The sequence below is a fragment of the Rhinolophus ferrumequinum genome, chromosome 11 (genome assembly GCF_004115265.2).
Source record: "Rhinolophus ferrumequinum isolate MPI-CBG mRhiFer1 chromosome 11, mRhiFer1_v1.p, whole genome shotgun sequence".
Taxonomy (NCBI): Eukaryota; Metazoa; Chordata; class Mammalia; order Chiroptera; family Rhinolophidae; genus Rhinolophus; species Rhinolophus ferrumequinum.
The window spans coordinates 16649532-16669641 of NC_046294.1; the positions used below are offsets into that span (position 1 = coordinate 16649532).

A 20110-nucleotide genomic window follows, 5' to 3' on the forward strand; every position below is an offset into this window, starting at 1 on the left:
TATTGTACAATGAAGGATGCATTCCTCCTCCCCACGCACCATTCAAACAGGAACACAATATAAATTCTGTTCAACTCTGTTCTATGGGGATTTTGTTGTCAATAAAGAGAAGAAAAGAGCAAGTACCCTCTCGGTCCTATGGGAACCAAGAAGTGCCAAGATGAACCTGACAACCCATCTTCCAACAGCACAACTTTAAATCTACTTGTAAAACATAATGTACCATTTTTAAAATGTGGACTCAACCTCAGTCTTGAAATGCCAAGTATCAATAATGGCCCCATAATTAGTCTTGTGTCTGCGGAGCAGAATAGGTAAGCAGTTGGAGCTCACCGATCACTTCAAGCAAACGTGGTGTTCATTTTAAACATGCCCACCGTATGTTTCAGAGATACAGAAAGCAAGCAGATTGCCGGGGTGGGGGGTTTGCCAAGCTTTCTCACAAGACAGTACCAGTTCATGTGTTTCCAATGGACAAAAAGCCAAATGAAAAAGAAGGCAGGCGTTTTGCTCTTTTCCTTCCCTGATATATTACACATTCTTACTGGGTATTGAAGTTTGCTCATTTTTCCCCAAAAAAGTTTATTTAATTTCAGCATCTCAGTGGTTAGGTTATTTTAATTTCAGAGATGTATCCTAAGCCTCAACAAGGTACATGAAGATGTTGCTATTGACCTGCAGGCAGGAGGAAATGCTTTCTAGTAGTAATGTGAAGAGGTGAATGGTGATGTATAAAATTATGACATCTTACAGAGAGTTCTGGAAAATTCTTGTGTCGCTCCAGAAGTGACAATAAACACCTGTGAATTCTGAATAATGTGGCAAAGTACCCACACTCTCACCCAGTCTATCTTGTACCTACTAGGTGTATTTATGTGCTAACTAGCTGCAATCCTTCTACTCAGTTCTGCAGACTTGGAACTGATGCTGTATGAAGGTGACACATTCATGAACCAAATCCCCAATCTTAGATCCATTAACATCATGTCCTGATCAACTGAGCTAACTGGCCTCGGCCAGCTCTCTGTGAAAAGTACAAATACCAACTTTACCACCAGTAGACCCCAGGGAGAAAAAAAGCATCTGTGGATCTGAGATCTTGGTGTCCCATTTGTACAGTTTATACCCATCAGTTCTAACTGGCTCTGGCTCCCCTAAAACTAGTGTTGGGTATTTTCCTTTTCTTCTCATTCCATTTGAAAACTACCAAGAAAATACCTTCAAGAAAGTTCTGTGCTCATTTCTGAGACTGAAAATTAGTCCTCATTGTTATTCCGACATGATTTACTCAAAAATTGTTCACCTTGGTTGCAGAGTAGATGGTCAACAGTGGAGTTGGCCTCATGCCAGAGGCAGAGGATATGTTCAGAATTGTCCCTTTAGATCTAAAAAGGAAAATGTACCAAGTAAACAGAATGAAATCAGATACACAATTGTCTGTAAATGACAGATGGAGCTATAGATTTGAAAGAGAATGACCCAGCTGTTTTTCTAACACACATCTCTCCTTGCCTTTCATCAGCATGTGATGTGCTTGGTCAGTGAATGAGGCATAACTCAATCAACTAAAAATAGCTCTTGTTGGCAATTAGCTCATTTCTCAGTCTTAGTCATCTAGGGCATGGCCAGATCAAATCTACAGGCTCCTCCACTTGATCTCTACCGTCTGAGGCTTCTCTGGCCACAGCACCAAGAACTCACTCTTAGAAACACTCACACTCCTTGCATGCTTTTATTTTCGTGTAGCATCGCGTACCATCTCGCTGTATATTTCATCATTCTGTATGTATGAACATTTTTCTCCCTCAACAAAACCGTAAGCTGGACGCCACAGCCCTTGTCATTACTTTTCCTCAAAGCCCTCAGCGTAATCCTGAGCGTAATCCTGAGCAAGTAACTGGTACTTACTAAAACCTTGGGGCAATGACTGTTGGTTACCTTCCCAGTGTTGTAGATATTCAGGTGCTAAACGAAGAGATATCTGACTTGAACATCATGCGACTCGATCACACTCATCAAAACATATTCTTCTGCCAAAAGGCAAACCTCAATTTCTACTGTAACTTTTAGAGACTACTGAAAGTTACCAGGAATTACTAATTCTACAAATAAATGAAAATTACTTTGAGGAAAGCAATGCTGAAAATATCCTACCAAGCATGTATGAGTTGGGTAAAGCGTGGAATTAGGACTAGGAATTTTAGACAGAATGAACAATCAACTCTTGCCCCTGCAAATCCATGCTTCCCCTGGGGGTTGGTCCCCTTCTTCAATGACTGCAACTTGACCCCACTTATCCCTTGGACCTTCAACCCAGTTTTTCATTATTCTTTGTCTGAATGTACTTCCCTTAAGGCTTATTTTTTCTCCATTGAAAAAAAAGGTACTTCACAGACTCTTTTTATGCAAAATAATAAGAGAAATATGATTAAATGGCACCTAAGTAATTTTAGACATAAATCTGAAAAGAAATAATCCCCAAAGGTCACCTAGTCCATCTGCCAGCCTCTAGGCTAGATGCCACTTCAAGCGGCAAACGGAAGTCTGAATCCTCAGCTTAATGTGTCACTGGAAACGAGTTTTTTGTTTTGTTTTGGTTTTTTTAACTGAAGTCCTTATTAGTAATACACACTTTCTAAAGCAGTGAAATCCATTATTAACATTTCAGTCAAAGAAATCAAATCTCAAATTTAAAAATGTTAAATTCAGGTTTTGAAAAAAATTGGAATTTAGTCGTGTATCACTCTTGTATTTTGTCCTTGTGTCACAGAGACAGAAAAGCCTTTTCTTTTTAAATTTTAAGGTAACAGTGTCTATCAGGAGTTAGAAACCAATCATTCAAGGTAAAAACTAGCGAATTAGCAATGCATACCTAGTAATTTCATTTTATCTATATTTGTGACATATTCCTTTGATCAAAATGAACTAAAAACCACTTTTGTTACTGGACACGTTTAATATAGTATTAATATACGAAGTTTAAAATATCTTTATCTTTTTAGGATGTTGAAAGTGTTCTGAAATTAGAATGTGGTGATGACTGCACAGCTTTGTGAATATACTAGAGAACACCAAATTGTACATTTTATAAATGGGTGGATTTTATGGTATGTGAAATGCATTTCAATAAATCTGCAAAAAAAAAAAGGAGGGCGGGAAAGAGAAATACATTTATGATATATTGGAATACGCCACCTCTAAGCTCAGAGCAGACCCCAATCAAGCGAAAGCTAAAAGAACTAGTGTATTTTATATAACACAATATGCTTTCTGAGAAGTAACCCAACATCCTGACAAGTTGCACCCTGCCCTCCTTTTCTGAGCCCCAAGTGTCCTTGTCAGATTAGGTAGTGTTTTATTTTAACCTTTTTGCATATAACCAGGAATCGTTATGTCCTCACTGATTCCGAGCAAGTGAAGGAAAAGCCAGTTTGAAATAGTTGCTGGTGATGATGTTTTTCATTGAAGTCTATCACAGCTGGTTTTATCAGCTGGATCACGTGCTCCATTAGGCTCAAACTGGCTGGGGTTGCTACATGTGCCCTTGAACACAAATCTTTTCATTTCCTTCCTCACAAACGAAATACAACTGAAAAGTCTTCCAAAATTAAAGTTTTAATGTTATCAAATTCATTGTAAAACGTAGATCCTGACTTCACCAAAATAGGCTCTTAAAACATCAGTCACCAAAGCAATGATTTCAATACAGGAAAATTCATTTAAAGGTAACAAAAACTTCTTTCCCGTTTCCAAAAACAGTAGACCAGTAATCAAATAGGTCACAATTATGCAGGTATGCTCCTTGTTTACTCCTTGAGGCAACTGAGATGTCTTTCTCAAATATTTGTATCCTAATTAAAATTTCTAGGAGGTAGAGTTAGTTTGAATGAGTGAAGAGACAGAATTTGAGGGTACTTTATTCAAAACACAATATCTGCACTCTAAAAGATTATTAAAAACAAACCCAAGATCAACGAAGTATAAATCGAGAATGCACTAGACCTAAGTAAATAAAAGGAAAGCATTGATAACTGTACTAAAATGACAGTGGAGAAAACACCCCTTCTACAAAAACTCCGTGCTACTAAGAAGACATGTATTTGTTTGTCTAGCAAAAGCCTTCCTCCCACGCCCACACACAAGACAGCACAAAATTCTCTTTCTCTCCAAGGATAATAATATTCAACTTAGTTTTGTCTGAATCATAAATAACACACCGGGATAGCTGCATTAATCCTTGTACAGTATATAGGGTCTATTCGTTATGCAGATATGGGGATGCACATTTGGAACAGTGAAGCACAAAGGACTCGTGTTTAAAATCAGCTACCTTGTCGAGCTCTAATCCTCTGTCTAAGCAGAGCTAGTGACGTCAAACCAGTTTCCATGGCACAGCCAGACTCATGACAACTCTGTTACATCAAGCAGAAGGACAAAATAGGCTGCACTTAATTGCACCCAGAAACAAACAGAAAACTAAACCCTGATTAATCTCTCATTTTCCGGGGACTTGGGGAACAATTCTAAGATTGGAAGGTACATTAAGAATATTTGCTGAAGTTCTATAATGAAGACTCATATTGCTCATATTTCAGGATATTTCCAGTTTGTTATGACACATAATCCAAACAAACAAGTAATATTTTCTGTGATACAACATTCTTAATTCATCACATTGCATACTTGCTAACAGCCACACGATGGTGTCTCAGGGGTGTGAATTATTGAGGATCCACTAGAATTAAAATACTGTGAAAACAGTGCAGAAAACACCAATGCTGATAAGGAAGCACCTTTCCTCTTCTATTACTAGCCTTTGCACAAGCCAAACGTTAAACTCGCCCAACCCTATAAAACTCAGCAGCTTGCATTTATGGCTTCCTATAGCTGTGCTACCCAGTAGAATTCCCTTAGAGCTGTGAAGTTCCCAGTCACAACACTCACTCGTTGTCACCTGGATTTAAAAAAAAAAATGCCAAGCCTTTATTCTTCTGTCAATGTCCCACTATTCCCTCAGACTGTTGTGGGATCCTTGTCCCCAGCTCTAGAAACATACTGTTGTCACAGAGGAAGTGACAGGTCTCCTTTGAAATAAGTCGCTGATCTCTGCCTTCGTCAGGAACCTCATCACTGCCCTGTCCTGCGCGGGAGAAGAGAGGAGTGGGGAGGTATAAACGCTGTGAAGAACTGGAACACGGGCTCAATCCCCTTGTGGACAGCGAACTGCACATAGAGTTTGATGGCAGACAAGGGAGACTATAAAAAAAGACTCTATCCAATTCTTCATACTTCCATTTCTTATCAGGGAATGCCTAAGTGAGCTCTTGGATAGCCATTACTTTTTTTTTTTTTTTTAAGCTTAAACATAATACTGAAATTGGAACAAACAGTTCCCAACAGACTCTCAAAAGGACTGAGAAACATATCAAAACAGAGTTCAATGTCAGAAAAGAATCCTGGAATGCAGGGGTCAGGTATATAGTTAGAACTAGCAAGCCACGTATACTATGCAAATATGGCTTTGTTGAAGAAAGTTTGCAAACATTTACCACATGAAAGAGAATCGCCTGCCCTAAAACACCATAACATGTCATAATTCCACCTTAAGCAATACAGTATGAAAGAGGCTATTTTTAGCTTTTGCATGGTTGTCATGGCAACCACCTCCTTGGCTCCAGCTGTACACAATGTTTATAATTCCAGGGAAGTGGAAAGAGCAAGTTTCCTCTATAATGTAATTATGTACTTTCTACCTCTATGGTAATGATACCTTAGTTTGATTACAGATACTTGTTTAGTGATGGTCAGTTGACCCTCAGCTATAGTTCTAGAGGGTTTGGAAAATCTCATACATCACAGGTAGAATCTCAGTGACAGGAGAAAACAACAGCAACAAAGGATCTTTGTACTCAATGGAGATACGAATCCTATGGAAACCACCACAAGGAAATATGCCATTTGGATAGTGTAAAGGGCCGGCTATAAAAAAATCACTTACAGTGTGTGAGGCTTATCAGATGATCTGTTAACTTGGAGTTTTTCTTTCCTCTTGGGCACCCAACTAACAATATTTCTGGCCTCCCGTGCAGTTAGGTACAGCCTCTGACTGAGTTCTGGACAACAGAATATGGGTAGAAGTGATGTACACCACTTCCGGGCCTGGCCCATGAAATCTCCCTTAAAATCATCCTTATTATCCTAACTCATCTGCTGGCTGGATCCAGAGGACTCAGCAGAGAGCTGCAAGGCCCAAGGGAAGAAGAAGAGAAGCACTAGATGGAAGGAGCCTGAGACCCTGAACGACTGGGTGGAGTAGAGTCCCGACCACTGATCCACACCAGCTGTGATGTGAAGGGAAAAAGATCAACCTTTATGGTACAAAGCCACTGAGATTCTGGTGTGGTCTGTTACAGCAGTCGGCCTATCTTGGGTGATACAACTGTAACACCTTTAGTTCAAGCAACCATTGCTGCTCCTTCTCCTAACAAAAGTGCTAGTCATCCATTTCTTACTAGTTCTTAGCAAGTGCCAAGATCTCTTTCACATCAGTTTCAATCCAGCCTATGATAGCTTTCCCCCAGATCATTTCTCAACCTCAGTTTAAAATCAACTTGATTTCTTAAAGGCAAACATCCAGGGCATCTGCACATGCTATGAAAAACTCTACTCAGTGAATACCTGTTGAATGCACCCATCCTTTTCTGTGTTCATGACTGCTACAACCGTGAACATGACTGCTAGGTCGACAGAGGCAGGAGTCAAGCTCCTGGTACCTTATGTTTGTGCATTTGCTAACTAATTATATAGCTTCATAGCACTCAATTTCTTTGAGTCTCACTTTTTATGTCAAATAAGATGGGGGTGGGTTACTGAAATTCTATGACTCTTTAAATCCAATACTTTGTGATCTGCAAATGATTTCACAACCATTATCTCTTTTGAGATACCAACACACTTAAAAATTCCTTTTACAACACCTCTGTGGTTTATAAGTATTTTTTAATGGATGGACTTACTATCCTAAATTAATACCATGTCACTTGCAGATGTCAAAACTAGGATTAAGATGATAGCCCAAATTTCATCCCTCCTGGGTTCTACTCCGTCTGCTGTAATTCTCTGCACCTTTCTGGGCTCTGGTCTGGTTTGACCACTGTCACGTCCGTATCTGACACACGGCACACTCCCATGATCAACCAACAAGAAGCAGTCTGAAGGTTTTAAAGGGAAATTTTACTCAAATAAAGCAATTACAACATACAAAACGGAATTACAAACAAAAGCCTTGCTAAGAAGCAGTTTCTCAACTGGTCTCTGTAGATGTGCCTCCCCCACCAAAAAAAAAAATGGATTCCTCATCTGTACAATGGTGGGAGACTATCAAAGTTAAACGAGTTAACACATATCAAGTTCTCAGTACACCTGGCACGCAATATGTATTCAATAAACATGAGCTGTAATCCCTGCCTGAAGCTGGTCATAGAGGTTTCTTCACAGAAGTAGGGTCATTGAGTTTTCCCTTTCAAAGCTGTGATTCCTATGGATATCTTCCAAACTCAAAGCTATTTTGCAGAAGAGGATGACTGTGAAGCTCTAAATTTAGCAAATGATCAAGCTAGCTGAAGATGCAAGCCCAGCTCTTTTCAACAGGTTTTGGTTTTTGAAAGTCTAGCCATCACTTGGGCTTTTCCAAGGGAGCAAAAGAGCTTAATTACAATTTGACGCTTCATGCTATTTCAAATGTCAGAAATCAACAACACCAACACATTTCTCAAGGAAAATGAAGACATCCAGCGTATCCTAGTGAAACCCAATCTAAACTGGAACAATGAGTCTAGTGGACATAGCCTTTTCCTCTAAGAGTGGCTCTGACATCTTATAATCACTTTATATTACGCCTAAATGCCTCATACATCCATGCCCCCAACAAGAACTGAAAACCCAGAGGATGGGGTCTTGCTTCACGAAACTCCACTGGTTGCCTCTGAGAGCACACAGCTCTAAGAAGGTATTCCCGGGAATATCCCAGGAACTCTATCCGCCCCCTCAGACTAGCAGGCAATTGAGTTAGCGATGGTGACTCAGGCAGACTTTTTATCCTGATCTAAAGGAACCACCACAACCCTGGAGAGGGAAATAAAAAGGGAATCGAGTGGAAAAAGCCTCCACCATCAGATGACTCATGCTCTACTGTGTGACTCACCCAGCACATCACTCTGTCCCTAAGACATGGAGGATAGGTTCATTAGTCACTTCAGTGAATTTTACAAAGAAAGGATTCTCCCTATAAATAATCATGAGCTCTGTCTCTCTACTGTTTGTGTGAGCTCGTGACTCACCTTTCTACCATGCCAGGCAGCACCAATCTTGTCATCTGCAAAAGAGAAAAACAAAACATTCGTGATGGTGGAGGATGCAATAGATAAAGAGTGAAGAGAACCCACCCACACAAACAAGAAAGGAATCACAAAAGCACTTATCACCTCTATAGACAGCAGTTTATTTTGTATAGTCTGTGCCAAGTAATTTGGCTATGCCAAGAAAAGGAATCAGATGAAATTACTGGAGATAACACTGGGAATACTTTCAGTGAACTTGGCTGAAATTAGTCTCACTAATTTCATATATAATACTGGTATATAATACTGGCACAGAGATCTTCAAATAATTAAGGATTTATGTTGACATCTACATGTCCCAAAATACATTCTCAGAAAAGGACATAGGTAATCACAAGAAATATCCCGCCTACCAAGGTTACTTAAATTTTCTAATCTCAAGAGCTTGAATAATCTTTTCCTATAAAGAAAACCCTTCAGAAGAATACCATAAAGTCACACGTTTGCAAATATTAAGCATATCTTCACATTCGTTTCTCTTGTTGCTCTTGCTAGTTGTAAGTAAAACTCATCCTTAAAGAAACTTGAGGTTATCTGTGATCTCAAATTACCAATAATGAAAACAAGACACTTGCATTTTTAAAGGACTTCATAATTGTTGGCTACATACAAGGAAGATGATGAGAGACACTAATTCTAAACTGTTTTACGACATTATTGACTAGGAAAAGTTAAGATATCCACTGGCTTAGTCAAGGCAACATCATAAAATCTTGAGGTTAAAACATGAATTCTTCACTCCTAGATATCACTACTTCTCTAAGAAACAAATGCTGCTTTGTCACAGAAAAGTTTACATGTATGCTAAGCAGAGGAATTTTAAGCTTTCTATCTGAATACTAGGTTTAATTTAATTAATTAATTCTGTTATTTAATTAAGTCTGTTAATTAAAACAGAATTCTGATAAGATAAATTTTTTTCCCTAGAAATATACTCCCACGGGCTGTATGTATGTATGTATTTATATTGGGGTAATATCACTTAATAACATTAGTTTCAGGTGTACAGCATTATAATTTGATATCTGTATACACTGTATAGTGTGCTTACCACCAAAATTTGAGTTTCCATCCGTCACCATGTATTTGACCTCCTTTACCCATTTGACCCTTCCTCCAACCCCTTCCCCGGTGGTAACCACCAATCTGTTGTCTGTCTATGAATTTGTTTTTATTTGTTCGTTTGTTTCTTTTGTTTCATAATCCACATGTGGGTGAAATCACATGGTTTTTGTCCTTTTCCATCTGACTTATTTCTCTTAGCAGAATATCCTCAAGAACCATCCATGTTGTTGCAAATGGCAAGATTTTATCTTTTAGAATGGCTATTATCAAAGACAAGATATAACGAGTGTTGGAGAGGATGTGGGGAAAAGGGACCCTCGTGCACGACTGGTGGGATTGTAATTGGTGCCGCCACTATGGAAAACAGTATGGAGGTTCGTCAACAAATTAAGAATAAAACTATATCAAGAAATATATCAAGCGAGTCCTCTTCTGGGTATTTACCTAAAGAAAATGAAAACATTAATTCAAACAGATATATGCACCCCTGTATTCACTGTAGCATTATTTACAATAGCCAAGATATGAAAACAGCCTAAGCATCTATCAAGAAATGAATGGATAAAGAAGATGTAGTATATACATATACAATGGAATACCACTCAGCTAGAAATATTTTAAAGAAAAAAAAAATGCATACAGACTATACCAAGATAAAGTACTCCAAACCCAGATGTCAACCTTGAAGATGTAGCAAACTCTTATCTAGCAAAAACACAATTTCAAATTGACACTGCGTCATAAAAGATAGACTGCCCACTTTGAAACAGACAAAGAAGTATCTTCAAAGTCTAGGAGAATCATTTCAACAGAAGTCCCTGGATTTGGCCACATCTTCTAGCACAGATGAAAAAGAAGAGACCGTAAGAAAGAGTTTGGTCTAAAGCATTCGCATCTCCCTCCTTCTTACATGTTAAGTCTGCACTTTTCATATTAAACTCATCTTCATAGAATTATGGTGCAGAGATTGCCAATTGTCCTCCAACATTCATTCTTTCCATAATACCTAAAAATTGAATTTTCAGTTGGATATATGGCCTCTTTCCCATCCACAGTGCCCTCCATAAAAACTACATTTTCTACTTCCTCTCTCAGAGAATGTGGCCCTATGACTGTGTTCATCTAATAAGATGTGAATACAAGTAAAATACATGCAACTTCCTTGTCAAGGAGAAAAAAAAAAAAGGATGTCCCTCTCTTGGCTTATTCCTCCTCTTCATGGCCAGAAAATAGATGTGATAAAAGGAGCTAAAACAGCTAAGAAGAAAGCCATGTGCTAATAGAAGAAGAGCAATGAGATAAAAAGAGGCAGGATCCTTACTGATTGTGGAGCTACTACGCCAAACTGTGATTACTTACCCAGCTTTTTATCTGAGAAATACTACATCTCCATTCCTGGATCAGTCAAACCAGTATTCTAACTAATATAATTGACCGTTTGCACTGCTAAAGACCAACCAATGTTAATATTTTAAGTTTTAAAAAAGAAATAATCCCCAAAGCAAACTCAATCAGAAATTATGCTGACAGCCTAAATGGCCTCAATATTTTATTGCTTTTAAAACACAATCCTATTTCTTTTTTCTAGGTTTGCTTGACCCAATTCAGAATATGTCCACTGGGCCTCAAACTAAACTACGTGGAACAAAGACAAAGAAAAAGCTGACTTCAGAGTTTATCTTTTCAACACAGTCACCTCTTTTCTTCTCAGATTAAATAATAACTCTTCAAATTTGCTTATACGTTTCCTAAGATTTGTCTTTTTATATGAGCATAGGCATTGCTCAATACATAGCTACTGAATGTTTTAAGGCAAGTGTGGCATGTCGTCAGGCCAAAGTTTTAATCCAGGCTCTTCTACTTACTGGCGGGGGGACCTCGAGTTAGTTTCTTGTCCTCCTCTGCAGAGCCCCTATGTATTAAATGAAGCAGGTATCTATATTATAGGTTATCATACTCTGAATCTCAAATAAGTTAAGGTACATAATGGACCTAGCACAGAGCACATCACAGAGTATGTCCCTGAAAGGAAATTTATGTCCCTTATTGCCAGCATGCACTGTTCTTTAAGGATGCGGCACCATAAGTATCTAGGCCTCCTATAAGCATGTTGTGCCCTACCACAGTTTAGAGAAAAAAACAATGACAGGGGCGGCCGGATGGCTCAATGGGTTAGAGCGCAAGCCCTGAACAGCAGGGTTGCCGGTTCGATTCCCACATGGGATGGTGGGCTGCATCCTCCACAACTGCACTGAAGACAATGAGCTGCCTCTAAGCCCCCAGAGGTGTGGCTGGATGGCTCAGCTGGTTAGAGCTCGAGCTCTCAACAACAAGGTTGCCGGTTCAATTCCCACATGGGATGGTGGGCTGCGACCCCTGCAACTAAAGATTGAAAGCAGCAAATGGACTTGGAGCTGAGCTGCGCCCTCCACAACTAGAGTGAAGGACAACGACTTGGAGCTGATGGGCTCTGGAGAAACACACTGTTCCCCAATATTCCTCAATTAAAAAAAAAAGACACATTTTTAAGGTCATCCAGTTCACTTCTCCACACAGAAGGTTCTGGACAGCCCCATCAATATTTAAAAATACCTCAGTTGGGATCTTCTTGGCGTAATAGAGTTGTTCTAAAATTGTATTGTAATGATGATTGACACTTCTATAAATTTACTAAAACTCATTCAATTGTACACTTAAAATGGATGAATTTTATGGCATGTAAATTATCCCTCAAAGCTGTTTTTGAAAAGAAAATCTCAATAATCTTATGGATAAGAATTAAAGAACTGGAATCAGGAAATACACGTGATGTTACTTTATCAAACACAGGAGCTCCCCAAATGCTCTATGTAGATCAACTCGTGGCCTAGAGCAACACGAAGTAATAAAGAGGCCATTGTTACGTTCAATCCAGGCCATGGATGTACTCGAACCCAGGTAATAAGAACTCACTATCTAGCAGGAGAACAGATATTTATATAAACAAATCATTACATGATTTGAGTGGTATGAGTGGTACAATAGGGCCAGGGCAGAGGGCACCACTGCTTAAGACTAGTTGTGTCTGCGGAATCGGACAGAGCTTCACAGATTACCTTTAGAAGAATATATAGGAGTTCCCTAGGTAGAAGAAAAATTCTTCTTGTACAAAACAGATGTACATCAGGCATATTAACCGTTGTGGAGTATTTTAGTCGAAGGAATAGGATGCAAAAAAGCAAATAGCTACCAAAAACTACAATGTATGCTATGGAAGTGATGCATTAAAATTTTTTTTGAGTGGATGAAGTATAAAAAGAAGTATGTGCATCCTGTAATATATGTCAGGCGATGTGCGTATCTTACTACATCATGGACCGCTTCCCATGCTCGTACAAAACAGATGTACATCAGGCATATTAACCGTTGTGGAGTATTTTATTTTAAGGATAGATTATATGCATTTTTAGCAATATCTAAAAACATTTTTTATTTAGCACAGTTCATCAGGGGGCCATAACGCTTAGCTAATGTTTTATAAAGAGGTCCCCAAGCATTTTGTGAAGAGAAGCTATTATTCAGTTCCCCAAAGTCCTGAGATCACCAAAAACAGAATAAGGAAGGAGAAGACTAATAATAACAATGTTCTCGCCCAGGGGTAGGTAGGCCTGTGTGTGTCAGTTTGAGTGTGCATGTGCACACACATTTGTAATACGGAAATGAGACTTGTAAACTGCAAAGTAGCTAAGTGGAGTTCACACACAGGGTGGCCACTGGATGTTTAGCTTTCCTACACAAAAGGAGAGGAGAAGGGACAGGCTTTGTAGGCAGCAATCTATCTAGAGAACAACCAGGAAAGTCTACAATATCTGCTGACGGATTCTTTTATTCTGATCAGGGATCTCAGTACCATATGAAAATTTAATAAGTGGTCGAGCAGAGTTTTAAAGTTCAATTCAGATTTTTTCCAAGACATCCATTTACACATTTAAATACAGTCCAATAAGAAATATTACTTTAACCCGGGACAGTGAGGCAATACAAATGCATATATTGGGAGCTATTTTTTTCCTTACACTGTATGCATGTCATATATCAAATGTCTCCTTTTTGAACGGCAAAAATTATCCAGAAAATGGATCAGACAAAATAAAACCCCATAAGGTCTCATCTTACTCACAAAATTACATCAACAGCATGCTAAACATTAAATATGTTTTTGATGGTCTTCAATGTCTGGACATGTTCAAAATATATTCTTTTTCTCCCAGTTTTATTAAGATATAATTGACATATGATTTTGTATTAGTTTAAGATGTTCAACATAATGATTTGATATATATACATATTATATATACAAAAGATTACTACAATAAGTTTAGTTAACATAAAAAAATACGGAATGCTTCACAAATTTGTGTGTCATCCTTGCGCAGGAGCTAATCTTCTCTGTATCGTTCCAATTTTAATGTAGGTGCTGCTGAAGCAAGCACCAAAATATGTTCTTTATACATGTGCATTAAAACTCAAGAAGTTTTAATAAACTAACACAAAGAAAGAAGTAGTGTTTTCAGGGCCTGGCTATAATATTAAAGGGCCAGAAATATTTCGTGAATGCCCACTGATCAAATGATCCATCGGCAAAGACCTAAGCTCTCTCCTGAAAAAGTTAAATTCTTTCGCGGTGTTCAGTGGCTTCTCCTTTTAAATTCTGACTCTAAATTATTTCTCCTTGCCATCACATGATCAACATCTTTTATTGATCTGTCAAATAATAACATTTAAAAGCCTGAGAAAAGTTAACCTGGAATCTGCATGCTTTTATAAAGCTAATTAACACCTTCATCAATACTTAAATTATCTTTCCTCCTAATCGGATTATAAATCATCATAAACTCAATTTCGAGCCTTCTTTGTTTGGGTATGTGTATACAAATAATTCTTAATATTCTATGCATAAGCTGAGAGGCTTCACTACACTCACATCAAATTAAATTCTCCTTCAAGTTTTACGTAGGATATTTTCACTAAGCTATTAGTAGTCTCATTTTGCTTTATACACATCGATTGATATTTGGTTATTTATACCATACACCAAGCGTTTCTGTGAAATCTCACTATCTAAACTGCATTTCACAGCTCACAAGCTGTTTCTGGAGTTAACTCAATGTGCTAATTTTAGGCCATCTGCAGGTGACAAAAGCTGTACCAGGAAGTTTTTTGTTCCTCTTAAAATATTGTGAAAATACGGTTACTATAACTTGTAAGTTCAGTGGTTAAGAACATTTAAAACGGTGTAGTAAGCATGATTTCTATACTTGATTTCTTCTATGTTGGGGTTGTTTCTAGAAGTATACAGCAAACAATGTTAATTCTTTCCTGAAAAGTAAAGTTGCTGCAATAGTGCCTCGACGATAATGAGAGCTCCAAATCCTTTCAGAAAAAAACACAAATGTTTCCTATTTATATACATATGTGTTTTTTTTTTCGAGTTTCTAGGTATCCCATCTTTTTTTTTTTTTAATTTATTTTTAATTTATTGGGGTGACAATTGTTAGTAGAATTACATAGATTTCAGGTGTGCAATTCTGTATCACATCATCCATAAGTCACACTGTGTGTTCACCTCCCAGAGTCAGCTCCCCTTCCATCACCATACATTTGATCCCCCTCACCCTCATCCCCCAACCCCCAACCCCCTTACGCTCTGGTAACCACCAAATTACGTTCCCCAGATTAATTTTCAAACCCCGTGGCCATCCTGTGGTCACCGACTGCCCTCCAAATGTTTTTTAGTGACAGTTTCATTCATCCTCACCACAGAAAAAGTCCTAGAGGCCTAAAATCAAAGGAGGAAAGGTCAGTATATGTTATATCACACCTAGATACTGTATCACTTTGTAAGCAAGCTGGCTATAATGTATACAAATATACAAAGAGATAGGGACGTCTTCATCAATGACAGCTCAATTTAGAATTCCTTTTGGGGACACTGCATATTTATTCTCAAGGGTGAAATATTTACTGGTAATTATTGACATACCTATGTATATTCTGGATGGGAAATAAATAAGAGGCTCCTTTAGTTCATAAAAATATCAAAATCAGTATTATTTGATCATTTAGTTTGAGATACCTATCTCAAAAGTGCATCGCCTAGCCTAGAAAAATCCTTGAAAATATATTAATATGTAACCATGTTAGTGTTCTTAAATATTTCTCATATTTTTGGCAATTGCTTGCATTGTTTTGTAATTAGAAAAACTCCCACAATTAATGTTATTTCTAAAAGAAATTAAAATGGATACAATTTTTTTTTCTCTTTCACTTCTCTGGCATCATAACCAAGAGTTTATATAAGGAACTTTATTTTACACTCAGAAGCCAACTAGGTTTCCCACTTTTTAGTTTAGTATGAAAACCGGTAATACAAGCAAATTACACAAGTTATGCAAATTATTTTACAAGCACATAATTTATTTTAACAAGCAAATTATTTTTGTATCATGTAACCTTTGGCATTTGGTTATTTTTTTGAGAGAACAGTATAAAGAAAACACTACTGCATAATCCTCAAAAAGACAACCAAAACTCAAACGAGAAGATTAAAATTAAAAATAATTTAGTAAAATAAGGAAACAAATATTGTCATCTGTATCACCATTATATGTAAACAGGAAATAAAGTTTAACAACTTGCCCTGGAATCCTGGCAAAACCCCAAGAATCCAGTCTATTCATACAAACAAATAGCACACTACAAATAATCGTTTGTTCCTTTCTGCCCTGCCCTCTACCCCAGAGAAACCTGCTTGAAGTAAACAGGATCTGAATTCAAACAACTGAAAAATGAACCCACACAAATTAAAAGAAAATAGATGCAAATGCCTAAACAAGTTTTCAATTGGAATCATTAACAATAACTTAAAAAATCATAGCATAACAGTGAAAAGAATTACATAAAGTAACAATGGTAATATACAAAGCCTGTTTGGAAGAAATTAGATGGTAGCTCGATTGGAAATCGTACTAGAACGATACAGCACACATTTCCTTTGGCAAACAGTGTAATTTGAGCTCTGTGGTACCAAGAATACAACTTAATTAGAAATGCTTAATGTTACCTGTATGGCTAACAGAGTATTTACTGTGCAGGGGGGGAAAAGCTTAATTAGATAAAACTTACAGAGTGCTCTGAGATCTCCGAATACTATTTGATTTCCCTCTTTATTAAAGTTTAAGTCTTTGTGGAAGTTAAGATCCCTCCTTGCCATTCCCCGCGTCCCGTATTACTTAACCTGAAATTTAACCCTACGCCACAGAAACCAAAACATTTTTAATTCTGTCTGGTCAGATATATGTTAAAATAATTTAACAAAAGAAAAGAACTTTCTAAAAAAGAGGGCTGCATGCAAATTAATAATAAATCTAACTTAATGAACTCTAAAAAAAAGTAAAACGGATACATATACCATCATATACTGCTTCTCCAAGTTTAGCATACTATATAATATGCTAAGAGTTTCCATTACTTAAATTTTTCCAATAAACTGACTTCTCAAAAAAGTGACAGATTTGGGGAAGAGAAAAGAATCCCTAAAGTTCTCAAAGAGATTTTTACATTTTCTCCCATTTGGTACCTCAGTTTTCAAATATAATCCGTTCCGGAAGACTGTTCAAGTTCTGAAATGTTCGAAAACCGAGGCGCAGTTTCCCCATAGAAAGTAATGCAAAGTGGATTAATCTGTTCCAGATCTTTACAATCAACCTCTAAAACTGCAAATTTAGCATGAATTTTACTATCTAATGATACCACAGATCCCATAAAACTTACAGCATTCGTAAACCGAAATGGTCATCAACGGAGACGTTCGAAAACCGAGGTACTACTGTATAAGGCATTTTTTTTCTATAAACTTTTACTCTGAGCTTTAAAGAGCCTTAAAACCAATCTACAACTACTTCCTCATTTTTTGAAGATGAAAACTATCAAAAGAGTAGTTGTCATGCAGTTTGGCAAACCCTTCATTTTGTGGTTATCTCTGAAGCAGCCCATTACTATAGCTAAATGTATCCAGTAATTTGGAAATGTTTAGGAGCATAATGATAGCTACTTCCAAAAAGATTAAAACAATCTAGATATTAACTTGGAATGTCTTCATCTAGAAAAGCCCTGAGTGGGGGTCACACTCTCCTTCCTACAATTTATCAATTTCCTAATGTTGTTAACTTGAATTCTTGGGGCAGGGTGAGGGGATGAATTCTTAGCATAATCCCTAAATCGCCTACTGAACAGGGATTGTTCTCAGATTTCCAAATTAATAGAGGGCTCCCCCTACTGGTACTGTGTCACATGCCAGAGGCAAATCCACCTAAGTAAAAGGAAACAAATGTTTCTCCTATGATTTTCATCCATCTGTCCATCCATCCAGACATTTATTATCTACTTCATGGGCAAGGCATAGCATTACCCACTTCTGGCTGAGTGATATACAATGACTACATCGTGGTATCAGAAGGGAAAAAATTAGCTTTTCAAAAGCATGTAAAGGGCCTCAAACTCCAAGTGCTTTGGAATCAGATAATCATAGGGATGGAAGAGAGCTATTCTGTCAAAGCCATTCTAATCCTTCAACTCCACTAAGAAGTTATGCAGTTTGAATATACTGAATACTTGGAGTTGTCTGAACAGAGGAACGCAAACTCAATGCCTAAAAGGGCCGGGTGGGTAACATAAATGAGTACAGCAAGTCAGACAACAGGGCCTTGTGGGGTCTCGGGTAATCTGGACAGTGCAGGACTAACTACTTAGCATCCTCAGCTCTAACAACGTGTTGCTACGCAGCAGTTCAGCTCCGTGTTACCTGATTGGCAGATTTTTCCCAAGAGAAGCTAGCAATTTGGGTGTGAAATGTCCCAGTGTTGGAAACACTGCTTGAGCCAACTGAAATACGTTGGTCGGTCGGGCACATTCTGCCCACAGAGGTTTGCTCTCTGACCCAGAATCAGAAAGCGAACTTACCTCCTGCCCATTCCACTTCTGGCAGATCCAAAGATTAGGAAGGTCTCACATTTACTTCAGTGTAAATATCCACAATGGATCTAAGTTCAGCCTTCCAGGGCCACATACAGTAAGTGTGACCCTTAATCCCAAAGCACTAGAATCTTCAGTGTTTTAGTTCATTCATTTTTTTTATTCCCAAATCATTTGTTGTATGCCCAGCATACGCGAGCCTTGGGTCTAGGAAATGGTGAGACACAAAAAGGACATGGTACCAGACATCAAGGGGCTTACAATCTGTAGACACTAAACTAAAAATGACGTGCTGAGTGCAGGGAAGACATGCAGTAGGCACTGAAACTACATGGCTGAGAGACCTAACCTAGTCTGCAGGGGTCAGGAAGCCCACCCCCAAGAACGTAATACTTCAGTTGAGAACTGAAGGGTAAGTTAACAGAGTGGAAGGTGAGGGAGCCTTCCACGGAGAGGGGCCAACCTGAGGAAGCACTAGGTTCGAGAGATTGAGTGAAGGTGCTTGGACCTGAGCACAGAGTTGGAGAGAGACCTGAGGTGAATCTGGAGGGGTGAGTCGGAGCCTGATCAGGTGGGTCCTTCCCTGTCGGGCACCTTAAAGAGTCTGCACTTGAGGAAAAGGAGAAGTCGCTGAAGGATTTAATAGCACTGTGATATAATCTGACGCAAAGTAACACTGGCTGGAGTACGGAGACTGGACTGGAGGAACAGAAGATGGATGGAAAAGGCCAGACAGGTTATTCTAGTAGTTCCCACTGAGACATTTAGGGGCTTGAGATTTAGAAGGTATCACTGGGGATGACCAGAACCGAGTAGACTGTGAAATACTTAGAAGGTAGAACTAACTGGTCTTGATTAGATGTGTGTGTGTGAGTGTGCGTTTGTGTTTGTGTGTGATTGTGTGAGTGTGAGAGTGTGCATGTAACTGTGTGTGTGTGCGTGAGTGTGTGAGCATGTGTAAGTGTGTGTGACGTCACGTTTCCTTCCTTCACACTAAGTATCTCTAGTTCTTCCAAGCATTTCTAACAAGACATCACTTCAAGTCCCCACTTTGGTTGAATATCTGATGGAGGAAGAACTAAATTATGATTTCCTGCTTAAGCTTCCTTCTCCCCATCTCCCCAAAAAGCAAACAAAACTCAGTGGTACTTCACTGCAAGTGGAGGTTGTTCATAAACTTTCCCTTAGGCCACACCCTCACACACTTCCTTCTCTGCTCTAAGAAAGGTAAGAAAGAAGGTTGGAACATTCCCTCCATGTATCACAATGGAAGCCTGGGATGTTTCCTAAGGGGTTTGGGAGTAGGAAGGGCTACTCCTCATTGCCCACCTTATGTACCCAGCCCCGTAGAAGCTTCAGGGTCCAGTACCATCAGAAGAAATGGTATTCCCACCATTAGCGAGCTACAGACTGTTCAGGTAACATGGTCTGGGCAGTGTCCATCTGAAAAGGAGTGAAGAGTCTATAGTGTCTTGACGTCCTAAAATGTAAGGTCATTAGAGAAATCCAAAAACAGGTGTAGAGAAGGCAGGCGACTCCAAATCTGGCAAATGCTAAAACAAGATCTCAAGGCAGAAACAAACAACACCAGACCCGTTTTAGAACTTGTCTTTGGCTTGGTGTGAAGCTCAGTG

At 38.5% G+C, this 20110-nt stretch overlaps 1 protein-coding gene and 1 non-coding gene across 2 annotated transcripts in view; both read right to left on the minus strand.

The window, feature by feature from the left end:
• Nucleotides 1-20110, minus strand: part of HSD17B12 (hydroxysteroid 17-beta dehydrogenase 12) — a 138296-nt gene that overhangs the window by 11525 nt on the left and 106661 nt on the right. Inside the window, exons 7-8 of the mRNA XM_033120422.1 lie at nucleotides 8340-8374; nucleotides 1304-1385 (exon numbers count right to left, since the gene is read on the minus strand). Of these exons, the coding sequence (XP_032976313.1) occupies nucleotides 1304-1385; nucleotides 8340-8374 (117 nt within the window). The remainder of the gene's footprint in view (nucleotides 1-1303; nucleotides 1386-8339; nucleotides 8375-20110) is intronic.
• Nucleotides 13835-13936, minus strand: LOC117031405 (U6 spliceosomal RNA). The gene has a single exon (XR_004424544.1). It is a non-coding gene; the product is annotated as a U6 spliceosomal RNA (small nuclear RNA).